A 22,962-nucleotide genomic window follows, 5' to 3' on the forward strand; every position below is an offset into this window, starting at 1 on the left:
TCTTCCTCAACAGCCTCTGAGTATTCTGCAATCTTTCCCTTTCCTTTATCCATTTTCTTTTTCTTATTTTCTTCTAAGGCTTTTTGTAGATCAACTTCACTCTGTTTTACCCTGCTTCTTGTGGCTCTACACCTAGGCACTAAAGAGGTAGTAGGTGTTGGGGATGAAGTTTTCTTTTCTTGGAAGGCTTGGGAACATTTGGGGCTTTTTTTGTGGGAGTTCTGCATTTTCTTGGGTCATAGCTTGCCCCAAACCTTTTCAGTAGATCAGCTAAGGTCTCTTCAGTAGATGAAACAGGTTCATATCTCTATTTTCTCAGATAAACCAACCCCTCAGCAGCTTCCCTAAAACCACTTCCCCCTGACTTCAGGCCACTCGCTTATACCCTTTCATGTTCAACCCCGCAAATAGCAGGTACTACACTATTCTTAATTCCCCTCTCTTCACCACATGCACCCTCTCTCTCCTTTTCTTTTTCATAATTCTTTTTACCTCCACTCCTACGTTTATCAGGCAATTCAACATCCATAATTGGTCCAACCAGAACAAACCTAGTCTTTAAGTTTTCAATCACAGATAAACTTACCTCAGTAGGAAATTCTTGAGTCTTCTCAGAGTCAGAAGACCCATGTACTTCCCCCTCAGTCGCTGATTGATATGATTTAGAATTAGAGCTGGAGTCGGAATTTGGAGCTTGGCTTTATTTAATTTGACTTGCTTTCAACTTTCATTTAAAGTCTTTTTCAAAGCCCCAGATGCTACAGTATTTCAAGCAAGCATTTTCTGCCTTCGTAGTCTAGGTTTTGGAGATACACTAGGGGGAGTAGATGAGGATGAATTTGAGGGAGGTGGTGGTGGAGGAGTTCCAGGATTTTTTTGTGGGTTAGACATGATTGTCAATTTCTTGAAAGAGTTTGGGAATTTTGGAGAATAGGGCAGGTGATAGGGGAGACGAGTTTTTGACGGTTTGGAGCTATGATGAAGGTTGTAGAATTGATGTGTATTTGAAGTGAATTCCTCATTAATAAGTAACGACAACCTTTTCCAGTGGTCAAATATGAGTCTAATCAACCTGAAATTCCATATTTTGAATGATCTATTTGGCTTCCCTAGATATTAGGCAAACATTACGGTTTAGAGTTCTAGATGAACAGAACTGGTTCAATGCTAACGGATAGAATTTTCTAGGAATTTGACCAGTATAGGAATTTTGCTCATGATTGAATTATTAATCTTTCTAATTGTGTAAATTATAGAAAACATACCTGAACTTTCATATGGCCCCATACTGATGAACAGTTTCTTCATTTAGAACTCTCTTGAACATGCCTCAAATGCCATAATAGAGAAAATTTTGTAAGAGATCAGTGAGTCATATTAACACATGTCACAGGAGTATACTAATTAAAGTATGAAGCTGAGTAAGAATTAATCCAGATATTTACACATGGTTAGAATTCCTAGCCAATTTATTTTTCATTTTCATTTTTTTTTCATTGTGCATTCTGAGCTTGACCTATTAGGTGATCTTAATCATTCCTAATTCCAACCTGTTCCTCTCAAAGTTTTCTCTACTCAGTGATTTAGTGAAGATGTCAACAATTTGTTTATCAATAGCACAGAATTCTATGGAAATCAAACCTTTGTCATAGTTATCTCTCAAGAAGTGATGTCTAACATCTATGTGCTTAGTCTTCTTATGATGAACAGGGTTCTTTGTCATACTTATAGCACTAGTGTTATCACAGAATATAGGAATGCAATCAACGTCAATTCCAAAATCTACTAGCTGCTGTTTGATCTATAGCAATTGAGCACAACGAGATGTAGCAACAATATATTCAGCCTCAACAGTGGATAAGGTCACTGAATTTTGCTTTTTAGTGGCCCATGATACAAGACATGAACCAAGAAAGTGAGCCATACCTGAGGTGCTTTTCCTATCCACAAGGAAACCTGCATAATCAACATTAACATATCCTACTAGATTGAAATTGCTACCTTTATAATACCAAAGACACAGATCAGTGGTGCCTCAAATATCTTAGTATCCTCTTGACAGTAGTCAAGTGAGACTCTTTAGGATTAGCCTGAAAGCGAGCACAAAGCCCTACACTGAAAACAATGTCAGGTTTGCTGGCAGTAAGATACAAGAGCGAACAAATCATACCCCTATACAACTTTTGATCAACTGATGAACCTCTAATTTAGTGGCAGTTGCAATGGGTGTGTCTATTTCTTTTGATTCTTTCATTTTAAACTTTTTGATAAGCTCTTTTGCATACTTCTGCTGATGGATCATGGTTCCATTAGGACTTTGTTTGATCTGTAAGCCTAAGAAGAAGTTAATCTCACCCATCATACTCATTTCAAACTCACTCCCAATTAGTTGCAAAATCCTACATAGCTTATCAGTGGTGGCCCCAAAGATTATGTCATCAACATATATTTGTACCACAAGGAGATCCTTACCTTTTTTTCTTAGGAATAGGTAGTGTCAATTTTACCTCTTTTGTAGCCATGTTCAAGCAGAAATTTGGACAGTCGTTCATACCATGCTCTTGGAGCCTGCTTGAGTCCATAGAGAGCTTTGTCTAATTTGTACACATGCTCAGGACATTCCTTGCTCTCAAACCCTGGAGGTTGTTTCACAAACACTTCTTCTTTTAGGTAGCCATTCAGGAAGGCGCTTTTGACATCCATATGATGAAGAGTGAATTCCATGTGTGCTGCAAAGACTATAAGGAGTCTTATTGCCTCTAGTCTTGCAACTGGAGCAAAAGTCTCATCATAATCTATGCCCTCCTCTTGGCTATAACCTTGGACCACCAGTCTTGCCTCGTTTCTTGTAACTATTCTATCTTCATCAAGTTTGTTTCTGAAGACCCATTTTGTACCAATAACTGATCTGTCCTTGGGTCTTGGAACCAGATGCCAAACTTGACTCCTTTTGAACTGATTGAGTTCATCTTGCATTGCATTCACCCAATCTGCATCCTGCAAATCCTTAGCAACATTTTTAGGTTCAATAAGAGATAAAAAGGCATCAAAAGCACACAGATTCTTTAATTGTGATCTAGTTTTGACTCCAGATGTTGGATCAGTGATAATGTTCTCAATAGGATGAGAACTTTGATACTTGTGAGGTTTCACAACCAACTGGTTTCTACTAGATACTTCTCCCATGTTCTGTTGCTGAGGGACAGGGTCATGAACAAGTTATTTTAGGGGATTTATTTAAATTCCTCTTTGACTAGTTCCCCCTGTTAGGTTGCCCTAAATGGAAGAACCTGTTCCATCAACTGTTCCTTCTTTTGGTGCCACTTTGACTAGTGCTGAGGCTTCAGTGAAATCCTTTACCAATCCAAGGGCTTCATCTTCATGTTCCTGTCTCTCAGAAAGAATGTTAGTTTCATCAAATACTACATGCACACTTTCTTCTACACACAAAGTTCTTTTATTGAACACTTTATATGCTTTGCTATGTGAAGAATATCCCAAGAATACTCCCTCATCACTTCTGGGGTCAAACTTACCTAGGGAGTCTTTTCCATTATTGTGCACAAAGCACTTGCATCCAAATACCCCTTTAAGTAACTCATAGGGAGTCTTCTCTACAAGAGGTCTAGTCATGCATCTATTGATACTGTAACATGTAGTGTTTACAGCCTCTGCCCAGAAGCTATGAGGCAGTTTACTAGAAAGAAGCATAGTCCTAGCCATGTCTTCAAGAGTCCTGTTCTTTATTTCAACTACTCCATTTTGTTAAGGAGTCCTATGGACAGAGAAGTTATGATCTATACCATTTTCATCACAGAATTCAGCAAACTTAGCATTTTTAAATTTAGTTCCATGATCAGACCTAATGGATGCAAGTTGATTTCCTAATTGTTTCTGGGTTTTTCTAACAAAAGTAGTAAACATGTCAAATGCTTCATCTTTATATGTTAGAAATAGTACCCAGGTAAATCTAGAATAATCATCAACAAGTACCATTTCATATTTCTTTCCACCTCTGCTCATGGTTCTCATTGGACCACCAAGATCCATATGGACTAGTTCCAACGACTTGGTTGTGCTTACCATTTTCTTGCTTTTGAAGGATGATTTTACCTGATTCCCCCTTGCACAGGCCTCACAAATATTGTCTTCATTGAACTTGATGTTAGATAACCCTATCACCAAGTCCTTAGAGACTAATTTGTTTAGCTGATTCAGACTGGCATGCTGTTGATACCCAATTTTTTCCTGTATATTTTTACATGCAAAATACTTTCAAAATAGCATGTATATGCATATATAAGTATGTCCCACAGTTTTACTATTTTTTCTCTTAATTGTTATAGATTTTTAAATCTATTTATTGCCCTATTTTATCAAGAAAAACCCAATAATTATCCCCAAAATTATCATTTTGGGTGATTCACTTATTGGATTCTCATATATATATATATTAAAATATAGCTGGAATAATTTTTGCATATTTAATATATATATATTTAATATATATATATATATATATATATATATATATATATATATATATATATATATATATATATATATATATATATATTGCCCTATTTTATATAAAGGTTTTACTATTTTTCTCTTAATTTTTATATATTTTTAAATCTATTTATTGCCCTATTTTATCAAGAAAAACCCAATAATTATCCCCAAAATTATCATTTTGGGTGATTCACTTATTGGATTCTCATATTTATATTAAAATATATCTAGCATAATGTCTTCATATTTTGACAATTTAAATATAGCTGGCATAATTTTTGCATATTTTTACAAATTTATTTAGTATTTTTAAAGCTAAATTGCGTATAATTGCGATATTAGCCTATTTTAAGATTTAATTGTTTTCATAATTATAAAATTAACTCCAGTATTTTTAATTTGATAATTACGTATTATTAATCATTTTATTACCTTTAATTTATTTTCAGAAATTAATTTACTATTTTTTATAAAATAAATAAAGGAAAAATGGCTATTTAAATATTAGCCCCGTTTATTTCAATTTTAGCCTTATTTAAACCTCCATTTGAACCCAATTTAAACCCAATTACCCTGACCCAATCCCTGTTTAAATCGACCCAAACCCAACCCCGTTAAACTGCCCCACCTACTCAATTAATCCAGGCCGTTGATCAAAATGGTCAACGACCACCAAATACCCTTTCTTTTTTTAATCCCGACCTACCATCTAACCCTAACCATTTCACAACCCCAGCCGCCTCTGAAACCCTCCACTCTCTCAAACTCTCTCGAGTCTTCTCAGAACCCTAGCTGCCTCTCACCGCTTCCACCCTTAAAGCCACCGGAATCCATGGCTTTCAGGGCTATGAGAGTCTTATACCTACCTCCTGTTGCTCTTACACACATGATCTCTGAAGATTCAAGGCCTGACCTTGAAGGTTTGTACCCAGACCTTTGTCAATTCGAGGTTCAACGGTCATCTCCGGCCTTGCTCCAGTGTACCATGATTATTTGAGCCTGATTCTGACCTCTCCGACTCAGATCAGTGACATTTCATAGCCTTTCTCATTTCTAGAGTTCTTCTGAAACCCTAACCCTTCGAGGTTTTCTCTGATTCCTTTAGATCTATTGTGTATCCACTCTTTCCTTAAGGTCTTAAACATTTTCCAGACTTTTTTTTCAAAAACTACTTTCAAAATCTTTCTTTTTCGATCTAGGGTTTTCTGAAAGTATGTAAGTGTTTTCTAACTTTCTTTTTCCTTTTATGTGTATTTTCTTCTACTGGGTTCTTGTATTTTCTTCTACCGTGTTCTTATGTGCTTCTTCTGCTGTATTTTCCTATACTGTGTTCTCGTATGCTTCTCTACTGTATGCTTTCTCTACTGTGTTCTGACATGTTTCTCCTACTATATTTTCTTACTAAGTTCTTAAGTTTCCTAATTAAGTTCCTTTTACTATGCTCTGTTTAAAGTTTCATCTAAAATTTCTTAGCATGCTTCTTCTATTGTTCTTATCAGTCTTCTCTATTATGTTTCGTATTAGCTTCTGCTACTCTATTTTTTCTTTGAATTCTGCTACTATGTTCTGCATGTTGCTTGCTATCATTGTTTTCTCATGAGTTTCTGCGGATGAAAGAAACATGCAAGAGGTTTCATAGAACTGAAACCTCTGAGCCTGTTTCGATTACTTGCCTTCTCATCTCTGTACTTGATTCAAGGTGGAAACCCTAGGACTCGGGGCTTCTTCCAAGTTTGATTATGTGATTTAATTGAACTAGAGTTTTTATTTCAGAACCCCTAACTCTTTCAGACCAACTTCAAGTCTTTGAACCGAGGTAGGACATCCGTGTTTGCATATGATTCTGACCTTTGGCTAAACTCTTCTAAAACTCTTTCTTCACTGGATCTTTCTATTGATTTTGCAATGACACCATAGTCTTTTTCATGCTTAACATGTTCGCATGCTCCTTATATATGATGAATTTCCCTCTAAAATGGTTTTCAAATTTGCAATTAGTTCAAACTTCCTTCTGAATATGGCTTGATTGATTTCTTTGCATTGTTTGCTGATTCTCCTTGTTACTCGGCCTAAGTTAAAACCCTTCTTCATATTTTCTGACTCGGTTCATTCATGAAAGATCTCAAACTTTTTTGATATACTGTTTGTTAATAAATTTGCTTACCTTATTTGCACAAACTGTGTATTTCAAAACTTTGTCCTTAAATAACTTTTTATGTAATTGGCCCTAATTGCATGCTGTGCACAAAGTGCTTACTCAATTTCTTTCCTTATATGATTTTCACCCGTTGGAATCTGAATCCCTTAATTAAGGCAAGCCTTATGTAATTGATTGACAATCAGTTCCTTAACTGTTTTTCTTGCCTTATTTCTGCGTGATTTTTACACTATAAAAGGCAAGACCCTCTTCACACACTACAACATCAGAATCCTTCTGAACTCATACTCTCTCATAATAATATTCTCTTCTTGACTGCACTGTGGCCTATTTTACAAGACTTACTGCTTTCCTTTACTTGTTTCCCTGAAAAATAGTTTGTCCTGATTTAATTCTTAGCACCACAACAATGTGTAGTTGCTGCTTTTGTATCCATGTTCATCTACTATTTCTGTATATCTCAGCACTTAGATTAGCATGCTGATTTCCTTATGTGTGTTTTGTTATGAACCCCCATTCCTTTATCAGCCCTATGTATTTTGAGTGGTGACTTAAGGCATGACAATGTAAGTTTTTGTCCAAGATTTATGTTTGAACCACTAGGGTCTTGGCCTCTAAGCAAACATGCCAGAGGGTGTGCCAGCATCTCCCATTGCTGGGTATGCCCTTCAGCCTACTTTTCTATTGCCTCTTGCAACTTCCCATTCCTCTATACCCTTATGTGTAATGATTTGAGCTGCTTCCCTTTTCCCTTTTTCCCTTTTAGAATCCTACTTCTGCACTTGCACTCTCTCTTAGTCCCTAAGTTTTGCCCCCTCTTGTGAGCCTTGCCTTGGGACCTCGAGCTCCCTCTGAACTTGGACACCTGAGGGCTGGCCCTTCCATACTACACTATGGCTTAATCCGTGATACATTTGGGTGTAAGCACTGCCCGGACTTCATATGAGACTCTTAGGGAACTCTAACACACCCCAAATAGGAGAAAGGCTTTGAAATATGATCTCTTGGAGCTGGTTTACTTTATAATTTAGACAAAAAGTTTGAATCAGGCTCTCCTTGGTTGTACTTTTTAATTTCTGATGTATTTTTCCTTTACTTTACTTTTTCTGGGTTGTAATAATTTTGTAATAAAACTCTTGGGGATGGTCAGTGAAGAGGGAGGGTAACTATGTATGCAAAAGGGGTAGATAACCTGCCTATAGGAGTTTATGAATTTCTGCATTCTCATATAGATACCATGTCTAAAAGAATTTTGCATTCACGTCTAGATACCATGTCTATAAGAATTTCTGTATTCTCATATAGATACCATGTCTATAGGAATCTTGCATTCGCGTCTAGATACCATGTCTATAAGAATTTCTGCATTTTCATGTATATATACCATGTCTATAGGAGTCTTGCATTCTCATACAGGTACCATGCTTATAGGTTATTTCTGAACTTCTGCATATCATATAGATATCCTGCCTATATGAATTTCTGAATTTCTGCACATCATGTAGATATCCTACCTATAGGTTCTTTCTGAATCTTGCATATGCATTCCTCATTAGGCAAACATGTTTGTAGGTCTTAAATAATCAACTACAATTAGATATCATGTTCATAGGCTTTAAACGAAATTCAGCATCTAGATGTCATGTCTATAGGATTTCTGCATTTTTACTACGTTTATAAAAGTGTCCAAAATCGACAACACATAGAAAGCATGCCTATAGGAGCCTTAATCGAATCTAAATCGTTTCCCTCGCTTATAGGTCTAAAACCAGTAACAATGACGCATGCTCTTTTGCTAAAACTTGCCTTTCTTTAATAACAGACGATTTTCTTAAATCAGTATGTATCCATGTTTGTTTCATTGTTTCTGGAATCAGTAGATATCATGCCTATAGGGGTCTTCGTCTAACACTTAGGCAAGCCATAGGGTGAAAGTTTATAAACTGAATCAGATTTTATATGCTACAACCAGCAGGCAGGCCTGACTCTGGTTTTTTTTATCTAAACTATGTAATAAAACAGACTTCCTCGATCCTTTAAGTTTAATCAGACCCTAAACAGTATGTGTAATTCATGCTAACTACTTGCTTTTCTCTGCTTAAAGGAGGTCTATTTGAGACTTTTCATTTGTTTATATGCTTCCCCATACTTTCCATACGTGTTTTGATTGTCGCCTTAGTATTTTATCTTTTGAAACCACAATTAAGCCCAATACCTCTTCCCTTTAGGATTAGTAGTCCCAAGTGCCCCCGGGGCTGATAAGATGGGGACGGGTAATAGCATGCAATAAGTAAACAAGACCATTCCACGCTTTAATACCTCAACGAGGTGGGAAAGGGTATATATGGATATGATGACCACGCGATAACATCTCGTGTAGCCCCTCATTGAGGAGTTATTACTGGATGTTGTGTGAGGTGATCCATATTATTAATAAACCTAGGACCCCCCTTCCCTTTGTTTTCTCTGTTTCTTTTAAGTCTTTTTAAACCATTCTTTTAAGAAAATCAACTCCTTTTAGTTCCATTTTCTTACTTTTGTTTATTTGTAACCATTACGTGAAAACCCCTCTTATTTGAAGTCTTTATTTGCCTATGTGTTATTTGCACTTAAGTCACAACAATAGCTTGGTTGCGAACCACACTAGTGGATCCTGAGGGGTGCCTAACACCTTCCTCTTGGGATAATTTCAAGCCCTTACCCAATTTATGGTTGTTTAATTCAAACCTTTCTTAGTATCCTAATGCACTTAAATCATTAGGTGACGACTCTTCAATTCAAACCCAATTCCCGAAAGGGAATGAGTTGTCTCCCAAATGTCACAAACCCGATTTTTGCGAGAAAAAAGGGGGAGGAGGGCGACAGCGTGACAACTCTGCTGGGGATATCTTTTAGGCTTCTACCATTTCAAGCTATTACTGTGACTTTACATTTCTTATGTGCCTTATTTGTTTAATACCTTTAAGCATTTAATTCGCTCTTCTACTGTAAAAAACTAACTTGTCTCTTGTTTCTTTCACTACTTTCCTTTACTGCACTCCTTTATTACTATTTTAAATTATTGTAATTATTACTTTATGAACGTGCAAATACATGACAACTTTTTTTAATTATTGCATATGCATGTTTCCAACATCATATTCCACTCGTGCCAAACAAATACCATAGCAACGCTTATAATGAGTGGTTGCGCTCTTCCGATATTATCACCCTTTAAATCCGACAAAGGTGTATTTGCGGTAAAACCAGTCGATCAATGGTGTAGTCGACGGTTCCGTGCCTTTCCCTCTTGAGTTGTCCGCTCAAGGGTACCGGTCTAAAATCCCATAGAAACCTTACTCTGATTAAACTGTGCATGCATCATGGTTAAACCTAACCGAGTCAGTTATGTTGTCCGCATAATGACTCTTTAAGATAGCCTTGTCCAAAGTCCACTGGGTTTCCCCAAAACCCAAACAGACACTACCACGTTCTATGCATTATTGGAGAACTAAATGTATTATGCCAATTATTGGTATTTAATAGTCAAGTCTGGTAGGGGTAAGGTCTTAACCCTTTTGTTTTGCAGAAAATAAAGAACGACGTCCCCAACTTTGGTATGGTTAGCATACCCTCACTCTTGCTAGACTGGTGGAGGAGTCTTCCATCAAAAGACCAAATCAATGAGTGGAAAGAGAGGGCCGCCAAAGCTAGCGAAAAGTTGGAACATCTGGAATACAGTCTGCTGGAATTGGGAGGAAAAGCGAGGAAAAGAGTCACCGGCTACCAGAATGCTGAGGGAAACAAAAGAGAACACCTTGCAAAGGCATGTTTACTGGTGAACCTACGCAAACCGGAGGATCTGATCAATGAGAGCATTCAACCTGAGGAAGGCCCTTCTGGGACCAAATAGATAGGAGTCTTTTCTTTTTGCTTTAAGAAATGTAATAAGGCCAATGACCACTAGTGACATTTTATTCCTTGTTATTCAGTGTCGTTTTTGTCTACTTTTATCAATAAAATGAGGCATTTAGCATTCGAAGTTATCCAAATCAATTTGTCGCTAGGTCTACCTCGGGCACAACGAGGCTCCCAAATTAGGACACGATTTACATTCTTGAATTATGTATTTAAAAATCGCAACATCTTTTCCTTATAATCCTCACTAACTTGTTACCTTTTGTTTTAATTTTCATTTTTATTCCCCTCCCCAAAGGTTAGTTTATGCACTCTAGCATCGTCATCATATTCCACAAGAACAAAGGGCCCTCTACCCACTCCTCCGCCTAGTCCTATCAGAAGTAGGAACAAAGGAAAGATGGGAGATTTGAACAACACTAGAAAGGAAAACTCAACTGAACGGGTAGAGGTCACTCATGGTGCTTAGGTCTCCCAAGAAAGTGCGTCCCAACTTGAGCAGAAACTGTTGAAATTTCAGGAGGAACTTGATCAGGTTCGGAATCTGGCGAACTTGTCATTTTCCCTCACCACTCCAGATATCAATTTTCCAAACTCTCGAAACCCCACACCTCCACAAAATATCCTAAAACCACAAAACCATCCCGCTCCTCACCACCACTGCAACACCTGCCATACCCCAAACAACACTCCACTACTGATCCCAGAACCTCAGAACTCCACAAATGACCATTTTCACATACCATACCACCATAACACTCCTATCTACGTGGGATATGAGTACACCTAGGAAGAATTCAACAACTGGTCACCACCATGGCATGGTCCATACTACCTACTAGAGCAGCCAATACCACATTTGGAGCAGACTTTCCAGCCGGTCGATGTTATCTATGGGTCAGAAGAAGAGGAAGCATTGGCAACGGTGAGGAATTTGTTCCTAGAAGATGATGACATGGATTGTTGTGTCATCTTCGAGGAGGAGGGGGAGGAAGGCTCTTCCATACAGGCCGTAAGCCGAGGAGCATGCCTCAACAATTGGACCATCAGAACCACCAGAGCCCGGAAAGCCTCGGGGTAGCAAGGATGAACAAAGCATCATGCACTATCTTTTATTTTTACTAGTTGATTTTCCTTTTGCATTTTGAATTTTCGCAATAAGATCTTCCAATGTTCAAAATAGTTATGAAATTTATCAAAACATTTCAGTTTCCTTACAAATCTTACTCTTATTATGTTCTCTCATTACTTTATTTATACAACATTACTATTACCTATCTTGATGAACCAATGGCTGTGACGTTCAACGAGACAACGCAACAAACAGATAAAGATTCAGAGGAAGATGACATACCGGAAGATATTGTTAAAGAAGTCGAGAATTTTAAAAATAGACCTAAGTCCAACCTGGACGAGACTGAGAACCTAGGAGATGCAGAGAACGTCAAAGAAACACGAATCAACGTTCATTTGTCACCGTCAGAAAAGGAAGAGTACACAAAATTTCTAAGGGAATATGAGGACATATTCGCCTGGTCGTATGATAACATGACTGGTCTGAGTACATCCATTGTGGCTTACAAACTACCAACCGATCCAGCATGGCCACCGGTAAAGCAAAAGCTGAGAAAGTTTCATGAGTCTGAAAATCAAGGAGGAAGTCGCTAAGCAAGTCAAAGCCAAAGTTCTTAGGGTAGTAGAATACCCAACATGGTTAGCCAACATTGTGCCAGTAAAAAAAAAGGATGGGAGGGTCAGAGTCTGTGTCGACTACCGGGATCTCAACCAGGCTAGTCCAAAGGACGACTTCCCCTTGCCGAACATACACATCCTGATCGACAATTGTGCCAAACATGAGTTGCAATAATTTGTAGATTGTTTTGCGGGATATCATCAGATCTGGATGTATGAAGAAGATGCTGAGAAAATGGCTTTCATTACGGCGTGGGGGATGTACTGCTACAAGATGATGCCATTCGAGATAAATAATGCAAGGGCCACCTACATGAGGGCCATGACTACTATTTTCCATGATATGATACACAAGGAGATTGAGGTGTATGTAGATGATGCCATCATAAAGTCCAAGAAAGCCACTGACTACATGGAATATTTGAGGAAGTTCTTCAACAGACTGAGAAGATACAACCTGAAACTGAATCCCGCTAAATGTGCATTTGGGGTTCCTGCTGGAAAACTACTAGGGTTCATTGTGAGTCTCCGCGGGATAGAACTGGATCCATCTAAGGTCAAAGCTATTCAAGAACTGCCACCGCCAAAGAATGAGAAGGACATAATGAGCTTCCTGGGGAGACTTAACTGCATCAGCCGGTTCATAGCACAATCTATGGTCATCTGTGAGCTGATATTGAAGATGTTGAAGAAGGACACCACTACCGAATGGACTGATGATTGCCAAAAAGCTTTCGACAGAATCAAGGAATACCTATCAACACTACCAGTCTTAGTTCCGCCTGAGCCAGGTCGACCTTTATTACTCTACCTTGAAGCATTGGATGGAGCGTTCGGTTGTGTTCTGAGGCATCATGATGAAATAGGGAGGAAGGAGCAGGCCATCTATTACCTCAGTAAGAAGTTCACCCCGTACGAGGCTCGGTATTCTTTGTTAGAGCGCACCTATTGTGCTTTAACTTGGGTAGCTCAGAAGTTGAGGCATTACTTCTATGCCTATACTACATATCTCATATCAAGGATGGATCCCTTGAATTACATCTTTCAGAAGCCCATGCCCACTAGCAAGCTGGCCAAGTGGAAAATCCTATTGAGTGAATTTGACATTGTCTACATTACTCAGAAAGCAATCAAAGGGCAGGCACTAGCAGATCACCTTGCTGAAAATCCTGTGGACGGAGAATACGAACCCCTGAAAACATATTTTCCTGATGAAGATGTATCATTCATAGGAGAAGACATTGCAGAATCCTATGATGGTTGGAGAATGTTTTTCGATGGAGCAACAAATTTCAAAGGAGTTGGCGTAGGAGCGGTCCTAGTATCAGAAACAGTCAGCATTATCCAGTGTCTGCCAAACTTAGGTTCCCCTGCACCAACAATATGGCCGAGTATGAAGCCTGCATCTTAGGGCTCAATATGGCCATTGTCATGAACATCCAAGAGTTGCTAGTAATTGGGGATTCAGACTTGCTTATACATCAGGTCCGAGAAGAATGGGTGACCAAGAACTGCAAGATACTCCCTTATCTTCATCATGTGTATGAGTTGAGAAAGAGGTTTACAAAGACAGAATTCCAACATGTTCCCAGGGTCCAGAATGAATTCGCCGATGCACTGGCTACCCTATCATCCATGATACAACATCCAGACAAGAATTTCATTGATCCTATTCTGGTAAAGATCCATGATTAGCCCACTTACTGTGCTCATGTTGAAGAAGAAGCAGACGGAAAGCCTTGGTTTCATGATATCAAGGAATACTTGGCAAAAGGAGAATACCTAGAGCTCGCAAACGCTATTCGGAAGCACATGCTTCAGAGGTTATCCAATAATTTCTTTCACAGCAGAGGAATCCTATACAGGAGGACTCCTGATTTGGGATTATTAAGGTGTGTTGACGCAAAGGAAGCATCCAGGCTATTAGAGGACATTCATGCAGGGACATGGGGTCCACATATGAATGGCTTTGTTTTAGCAAAGAAAATACTCCGAGCTGGTTACTTTTGGGTGACTATGGAAATAGACTGCATCCAATATGTCCAAAAGTGCCACCACGACCAGATACATACATACATACATGATAAAGGTGTCTCCAAATGAGCTTAATGCAACAAGCTCGTCGTGGCCATTCGTCACTTAGGGAATGGATGTTATCGGACAAATCAAACCCGCCTTATCAAACGAGCATAGGTTTATCCTAGTAGCAATTGATTATTTCACCAAATGGGTTGAAGCAGCATCTTACAGGGCAGTGACTAAGAAAGTCATGGCAGATTTCATCCGCGACCGTATCATGTGTCGGTTCAGAATTCCAAAGTCAATCATTACTGATAATGGCTCCAACCTCAACAGTGATTTGATGAAATCCATGTGTGAAACCTTCAAGATCAAACACAAGAATTCTACAGCTTACAGACCTCAGATGAACGGAGCTGTAGAGGCTGCTAATAAGAATATCAACAAGATACTAAGGAAAATGAAAAAGAAGCATAAGCAGTGGCACGAGAAGCTCTCATTTGCTTTATTGGGATACCGCATCACAGTCCGCACATCGATAGGAGCAACCCCTATATGCTGGTTTATGGTACAGAGGCAGTCATTCCTGCCGAGGTGGAAATTCCTTCCTTAAGGATCATACAAGAAGCAGAGCTCGATGACACAGAATAGGTGAATAGTCGTTACGAGCAACTAGCTCTTATAGACGGAAAGAGAATGAATGTAGTTTGCCACGGTCAGCTCTATCAGAACAGAATGTCCAGAGCCTTCAACAAAAGAGTCAAGCCGAGACAATTCACATCGCGGTAGCTGGTGTTAAAGAAAATTTTTCCGCATCAAGATGTAGCCAAAGGGAAATTCTCTCCCACCTGGCAGGGTTCGTACATGGTTCACCAGGTTCTAACATGAGGAGCCCTCATACTTGCCAAAATGGACAGGGAAGTTTGGCCAAAGCCGATCATTTCAGACGCAGTCAAGCGATACTATGTGTAACCTTTATGCTTTCTTTTATGATGTAATTTGAACTATGCCTGACTTGATTCCCATTTAAGAGAGGAAATGTAGGCAGCCCTATGGGTTCGATCACAATTCAATAAAATTTCCAGTTCCCCCGCTATTGGAAACTGGGACAGAATTTTGAGGAGGACCCTCAAAATTCCAAAGTCAATTCTAGCCATTTATCATTAACAACTGTCAGGAGCAGTAGCCCAGTAACCTGGGCAAAATTTTGAGGAGGACCCTCAAAATTCCGGAACAAGCGAAGTTGCAATGTCTTGCACCACGTCGCAGTCGTCGGTTCATCTAAAGAAAATTATTCTTAATTATGCACTTATGTTATGCTTTTACTAAATCATGCATGTTTATTACTAAAATTGCCTTGTTTAGCAATGCTACCCCAATGATGCGTATAGTATCACTAGATCAAAGGCGAGCAGGTCAAGCAAAGCCAGCGGGGATATGAACTAACTTTTCCCCCTTTACAAACTCATAATTTTTTTTGGATGTAGACACTTAAGTTGCAAAATCATCAAATATACTATACGCTCACTCATAAAGTTCAGGAATACAACTCTCCAAACCATTGCACTTGCTCAACAGTGTCCCCAGCAGGCACAATATCCCTAGCAATCACGATACCGCAATCCACCATCAGCTAAGAAAACTCTATTGCCATTTGCCATTTTTACTTCCTGCATAAGGCTACCATTCTACCTTCCGAGGTTAAGCTCTACCTCCATCTGCATTCTCTGCATTTCATAAGGCTACTGTTCTGCCTTCCGAGACTAAGCTCTGTCTCCATCTGCATTCTCTGCATTGCATAAGTTTACCATTCTGCCTTCAGAGGATAAGCTCTACCTCCATCTATATTCTCTGCATTGCATAAGGCTACCATTCTGCCTCCCGAGACTAAGCTTTGTCTCCATCTGCATTCTCTGAATTGCATAAGGCTACCATTCTGCCTTCCTAGGTTAAGCTCTACCTCCATCTTGCATGGCTGAAAGATCGCCAATTTACTTATATATTGCACCAACTGAAAGATTGCCACTTCATTTACATCTTGCACCGGCTGAAAGATCGCCACTTTATTTACATCTTGCATCAGTTGAAAGATCACAACTTTATTTACATCTTGCATCGGCTGAAAGATCGCCACTGCATTTATACCTTGCATTGGCTGAAAGATCGCCACTTTATTTACATCTTGCATGGCTGAAAGATCGCCACCTACTGCATCTCATGGGCTGAAAGATCACCACCTACTACATCTCATAGGCTGAAAGATCACCAAATCATCCAAAGGCATTATTGTTCGGAGGCACCATTTTCATAGCACGAGAAAGCCATGCCATGGCCTGAGGACCCCTTTTATCTTTTGCATATCATTATTCAAAGGCGTCATAGTTTGGAGGCATCATTCGCATAGCCCGAGAGCACCATTTCATGGCCTGCGAATCCTTATTATATGCTTCATGGCCTAGGACATCATGGTCTAAGGGCGTCATCCTAACCGTCCAAAGACAATATTTCATGGTCCGACGGGAACTCACATCATGTTTAAATTTACGCACAACATATGGTTCATTTGCAGGTAAACCGGCGAGCAATGGCCGTCTCAACAGGAGCAATCTCGCTCCAGTTCCCGCAGCCCTATTAGACTTTAACCATCTATCCTAACCCAAATATCGCGTCCGTCTTGGAAAATCTCCATCGGCATATTCCGCCGACGGATCCTGGACTACATATGGCCTGATTCCTGTAAGACCAGGGATATGTAGGCAGCTCAGGAGCTAGAGCTCGGTCAAATTCTTCGAACCATTCCGTTCGGTCAAAATTGGCCATCATATCTTTACCCGATAACTCTTTCATCCTTCCGGGTAAAGAGAGGCAACTGTTGATACCCAATTTTTCTCTGTATATTTTTATATGCAAAATACTTTCAAAATAGCATTTATATGCATATATAATGTCATGGGCTGCTATCCAGACATGCCCCATAACCCCTTGGCCGCGCCCCATGGCGGCCTAGAAAGCCTCACAATGCCTAGCGCTATGGTCGGCCCCGTGGTCTTGGCTGCGCCAAGTGACAAGCGCGCATGCGCCTCTGTCACCCCACCGATGCCTCTCACCAGCGCCCAAGGGTTGGCCAATGATAACAACGCCGTGCGCCCTGACAATGCCGCGTGCGCAGATCCTGATGCCTCGCCAGCACCCAGCTGCAGGACCATTCCAGCAGCACCTCGCGCACAGACCCTGATGCCAAGCACCAGCGCCCAGCCTCAGGCTAACACAACAAGTGTCGCGCGCGCCCACAGCAACGCGCGCGCAGACCCTGACCCGCAAGACAAAGTTGCTACCATCGGACTTAGTTCTACCTTGTAATAAACTAAGTCCTTTTCATTGTAATTATAGGCTAGTTTACATCATTTTCATTCAGTGTGCTTCTACAGCTTTATTAGGACTAGTCATGTAATGTTGGTTTATTTTTTTAAGCATTATTAAGGGGGACCAAACAATCAAACATTTTCAAGCAAGCATTTTTCTGGTGTCACTCCCCCTCGACACCGCATCTTTGTAATCAGCATTTCAGTCATCAATAAAATCATCATTATCATTCAAAACCCAATTCTCTCTCAGCTTCCGCAATTGCTCGTGACATTGGTTTTCCCGCACGGCACTGACAATCTAGTCTAGCGTGCGGAGGGGACCTCGTTGGCGGACAACAACCACACTGACATCGGTTGCTTAGCCTTACATTGCCCTTCCAAAGAATATCAGGAAGGCGTTGCATAACAATAAGTATGTCCCAAGGTTTTACTATTTTTTCTCTAAATTTTTATAGATTTTTAAATCTATTTATTGCCCTATTTTATCAAGAAAAACCCAATAATTATCCCCAAAATTATTATTTTGGGTGATTCACTTATTGGATTCTCATATTTATATTAAAATATAGCCGATATAATTTTTGCATATTTTTACAAATTTATTTAGTATTTTTAAAACTAAATTGCGTATAATTGCGATATTAACCTATTTTAAGATTTAATTATTTTCATAATTATAAAATTGACTGCAGTATTTTTAATTTGATAATTACATAATATTAATCATTTTAATACCTTTAGTTTATTTCCAGAAATTATTTTACTATTTTTTACAAAATAAATAATAGAAAATGGCTATTTAAATGTTAGCCCCGTTTATTTCAATTTTAGCCTTATTTGAACCTTATTTGAACCTCCAATTGAACCCAATTTTAAACCCAATTACCCTGAACCAATCCCTATTTGAACCGACCCAAACCCAACCCTGTTAAACCGCCCCACCTACTCAATTAATCCAGGCCGTTGATCATTATGATCAATAGCCACCAAATACCCTTTCCTTTTTTAATCCCGATGGTACCCTAACCCTAACCATTTCACAACCCCAGCCACCTCTGAAACCCTCCACTCTCTCAAACTCTCTCGAGTCTTCTCAGAACCCTAGCCGCCTCTCACCGCTTCCACCCTAAAAGCCACCGGAATCCATGGCTTCCAGGGCTATGGGAGTCTTATACCTACCTCCTGTTGATCTTACACACCTGATCTCCAGGGCTTCCAGGCCTTGCTCCGGTGTACCATGGTTATTTGATCCTGATTCTGACCTCTCCGACTCAGATCGGTGACTTTTCAAAGCCTTTCTCATTTTTAGGGCTCTTCTGAAACCCTAACCCTTCGAGGTTTTCTCCGATTCCTTTAGATCTGTTGTGTATCCACGCTTTCCTTAAGGTCTTAAATGTTTTCCTGAGTTTTCTTTCAAAAACTACTTTCAAAATCTTTCTTTTCTGATCTAGGGTTTTCTGAATGTATTTAAGTGTTTTCTGACTTTCTTTTTCCTTTTATGTGTATTTGCTTCTACTGGGTTCTTGTATTTTCTTCTACCGTGTTCTTACATGCTTCTTCTACTGTATTTTCCTATACTGTGTTCTCGTATGCTTCTCTACAGTATGTTTTCTCTACTGTGTTCTGGCATGTTTCTCCTACTATATTTTCTTACTAAGTTCTTAAGTTTCCTTATTAAGTTCCTTTTACTGAGCTCTGTTTAAAGTTTCTTCTAAAATTTCTTAGCATGCTTCTTCTATTGTTCTTATCAGTCTTCTCTATTATGTTTCGTATTAGCTTCTGCTACTTTATTTTTTCATTGAATTCTGCTACTATGTTCTGCGTGTTACTTGCTATCATTGTTTTCTCATGAGTTTCTGCGGCTGAAAGAAACATGCAAGAGGTTTCATAGAACTAAAACCTCTGAGCCTATTTCGATTACTTGCCTTCTTATCTCTATCCTTGATTCAAGGTGGAAACCCTAGGATTCAGGGGTTCTGCCAAGTTTGATTATGTGATTAAATTGAACTAGAAGTTTTATTTCAGAATCCCTAACTCTTTCAGACCAACTTCGAGTCTTTGAACCGAGTTTGGACATCCGTGTTTGCATATGATTCTGACCTTCGGGTAAACTCTTCTAAAACTCTTTCTTCACTGGATCTTTCTATTGATTTTGCAATGACACCATAATCTTTTTCATGCTTAACATGTTCGCATGCTCCTTATATATGATGAATTTCCCTCTAAAATGGTTTTCAAATTTGCAATTAGTTCAAACTTCTTTCTGAATATGGCTTGATTAATTTCTCCCCATTGTTTGCTGATTCTCCCTGTTACTCGGCCTAAGTTAAAAACCTTCTTCATCTTTTCTGACTCGGTTTATTCATGCAAAATCTCAGACTCTTTTGATTTACTGTTTGTTAATTGATTTGCTTACTTTATTTGCACAAACCGTGTATTTCAAAGCCTTGTCCTTAAATAACTTTTTATGTATTTGCCCCTGATTGCATGCTGTGCACAAAGTGCTTACTTAATTTCTTTCCTTAAATGATTTTGACCCGTTGGAATCTGAATCCCTTAATTAAGGGAAGCCTTATGTAATTGATTGACAATCAGTTCCTTAACTGTTTTTCTTGCCTTATTTCTGCGTGATTTTTACACTATAAAAGGCACGACCTTCTTCACACACTACAACATCAGAATCCTTCTGAACTCATACTCTCTCATAATAATATTCTCTTCTTGACTGCACTATGGCCTATTTTACAAGACTTATTGCTTTCCTTTACTTGTTTCCCTGAAAGCCGGTATGTCCTGATTTAATTCTTAGCACCACAACAATGTGTAGTTGCTGCTTTTGTATCCATATTCATCTACTATTTCTGTATATCTCAGCACATAAATTAGCATGCTGATTTCCTTATGTGTGTTTTATTATGAACCCCCATTCCTCTATCAGCCCTATGTGTTTTGAGTGGTGACTTAAGGCATGGCAATGTAAGTTGTTGTCGAAAAATTAAGTTTGAACCACTGGGGTCTTAGACTCTAAGAAAACATGCCAGAGGGTGTGCCAGCATCTCCCATTAATGGGTATGTCCTTCAGCCTACTTTTCTGTTGCCTCTTGCAACTTCCCATTCCCCTATACCCTTATGTGCAATGATTTGAGCTGCTTCCCTTTTCCCTTTCCCCCTTTCAGAATCCTACTTCTGCACTTGCACTCTCTCTTAGTACCTAAGTTCTGCCCCCTCTTGTGAGCCTTGCCTTGGGACCTCAAGCTCCCTCTGAATTTGGACACCTAAGGGCTGGCCCTTCCGTACTGCACTATGGCTTAATACGTGATACATTTGGGTGTAAGCACTACCCGGACTTCATATGAGACTCTTAGGGAACTATGACACACCCCAAATAGGAGAAAGTCTTTGAAATATGATATCTTGGAGTTGATTTACCTCGTACTTCAGACATGAAGTCTGAATCAGGCTCTCATTGGTTCTAGTTTTTAATTTTTGATGTATTTTTCCTTTACTTTACTTTTTCTGGGTTGTAATAATTTTGTAATAAAACTCTCGATGATGGTCAGTGAAGAGGGAGGGTAACTATGTATGCAAAAGAGGTAGATAACCTGCCTATAGGAGTTTATGAATTTCTGCATTCTCATATAGATACCATGTCTATAAGAATTTTGCATTTGCATCTAGATACCATGTCTATAAGAATTTCTGCATTCTCATATAGATACCATGTCTATAGGAATCTTGCATTCACGTCTAGATACCATGTCTATAAGAATTTATGCATTTTCATGTATACATACCATGTCTATAGGAATCTTGCATTCTCATATAGGTACCATGCTTATAGGTTATTTCTGAACTTCTGCATAGCATATAGATATCCTGCCTATATGAATTTCTAAATTTCTGCACATCATGTAGATATCCTGCCTATAGGTTCTTTCTGAATCTTGCATATGCATTCCTCATCGGGCAAACATGTTTGTAGGTCTTAAATAATCAACTATAATTAGATATCATGTTCATAGGCTTTAAACAAAATTGAGCACCAGCCTATAGGATTTTTGCATTTTTACTACATTTATAAAAGTGTCCAAAATCAACAACACATAGAAAGCATGCCTATAGGAGCCTTAATCGAATCTGAATCGTTTCACTGGCTTATAGGTCTAAAACTAGTAACAATGATGCATCCTCTTTTGCTAAAACTTGCCTTTCTTTAATAACAGACGATTTTCTTAAATTAGTATGTATCCATATTTATTTCATTGTTTCTGGAATCAGTAGATATCATGCCTATAGGGGTCTTCGTCTAACACTTAGGCAAGCCATAGGGTGAAAGTTTATAAACTGAATCAGATTTTATATGCTACAACCAGCAGGAAGGCCTGACTCGGATTTCTTATCTGAACTATGTAATAAAACAGACTGCCTCGATCCTTTAAGTTTAATCAGAGCCTAAACAGTACGTGTAAGTCATGCTAACTACTTGCTTTTCTCTGCTTAAAGGAGGTCTGTTTGAGCCTTTTCATTTGTTTATATGCTTCCCCATACTTACCATACGTGTTTTGATTGTCAACTTAGTATTTTACCTTTTGAAACCACAAATAAGCCCAATACCTCCTCCCTTTTAGGATTAGTAGTCCCAAGTGCCTCCGGGGCTGATAAGATGGGGACGGGTAATAACATGCAATAAGTAAACGAGACCATTCCGCACTTTAATATCTTAACGGGGTGGGAAAGGGTAGATATAGATATGATGACCACGCAATAACAGCTCGTGTAGTCCCTCATTGAGGAGTTATTACCGGATGTTGTGTGGGGTGATCCATATTATTAATAAACCTAGGACCCCCTTCCCTTTGTTTTCTCTGTTTCTTTTAAATCTTTTAAAACCATTTTTTAAAGAAAATCAACTCATTTTAGTTCCTTTTTCTTACTTTTGTTTATTTGTAACCATTACGCGAAAATCCCCTCTTATTTGAAGTCTTTATTTGCCTACGTGTTATTTGCATTTAAGTCACAACAATAGCTTGGCTGGGAACCACACTAGTGGATCCTGAGGGGTGCCTAACACCTTCCCTTGGGATAATTTCAAGCCCTTACCCAATCTCTAGTTGTTCAAATCAAACCTTTCTTAGTGTCCTAATGCACTTAAATCATTAGGTGGCGACTCTTCAATTCAAACCAATTCCCAAAAGGGAACGAGTTGTCTCCCAAATGTCACAAACCCGATTTTTGCGAGGAAAAAGGGGGGCGCGACATATGACCAAGTCTTTTGTGCCACGGGAGGGGATTATTATCTAGCACACTTAGGCAGGTAAG

General features: G+C 39.0%; 1 protein-coding gene across 1 annotated transcript; it reads right to left on the reverse strand.

Moving 5' to 3' along the window:
• Positions 1 to 1,519: 1,519 nt before the first annotated feature.
• LOC138886214 (uncharacterized) lies at positions 1,520 to 4,086 on the reverse strand. The gene is made up of 7 exons (XM_070167268.1): positions 3,994 to 4,086; positions 3,291 to 3,387; positions 2,636 to 2,861; positions 2,473 to 2,568; positions 2,061 to 2,136; positions 1,927 to 1,956; positions 1,520 to 1,801 (listed from the first exon to the last, which is right to left on the reverse strand). The coding sequence occupies exons 1-7, from the start codon at positions 4,084 to 4,086 to the stop codon at positions 1,520 to 1,522; spliced, it is 900 nt and encodes a 299-aa protein (XP_070023369.1).
• Positions 4,087 to 22,962: the final 18,876 nt, after the last annotated feature.

This window comes from Nicotiana sylvestris, chromosome 2 (genome assembly GCF_000393655.2).
Source record: "Nicotiana sylvestris chromosome 2, ASM39365v2, whole genome shotgun sequence".
Lineage (NCBI taxonomy): Eukaryota > Viridiplantae > Streptophyta > Magnoliopsida > Solanales > Solanaceae > Nicotiana > Nicotiana sylvestris.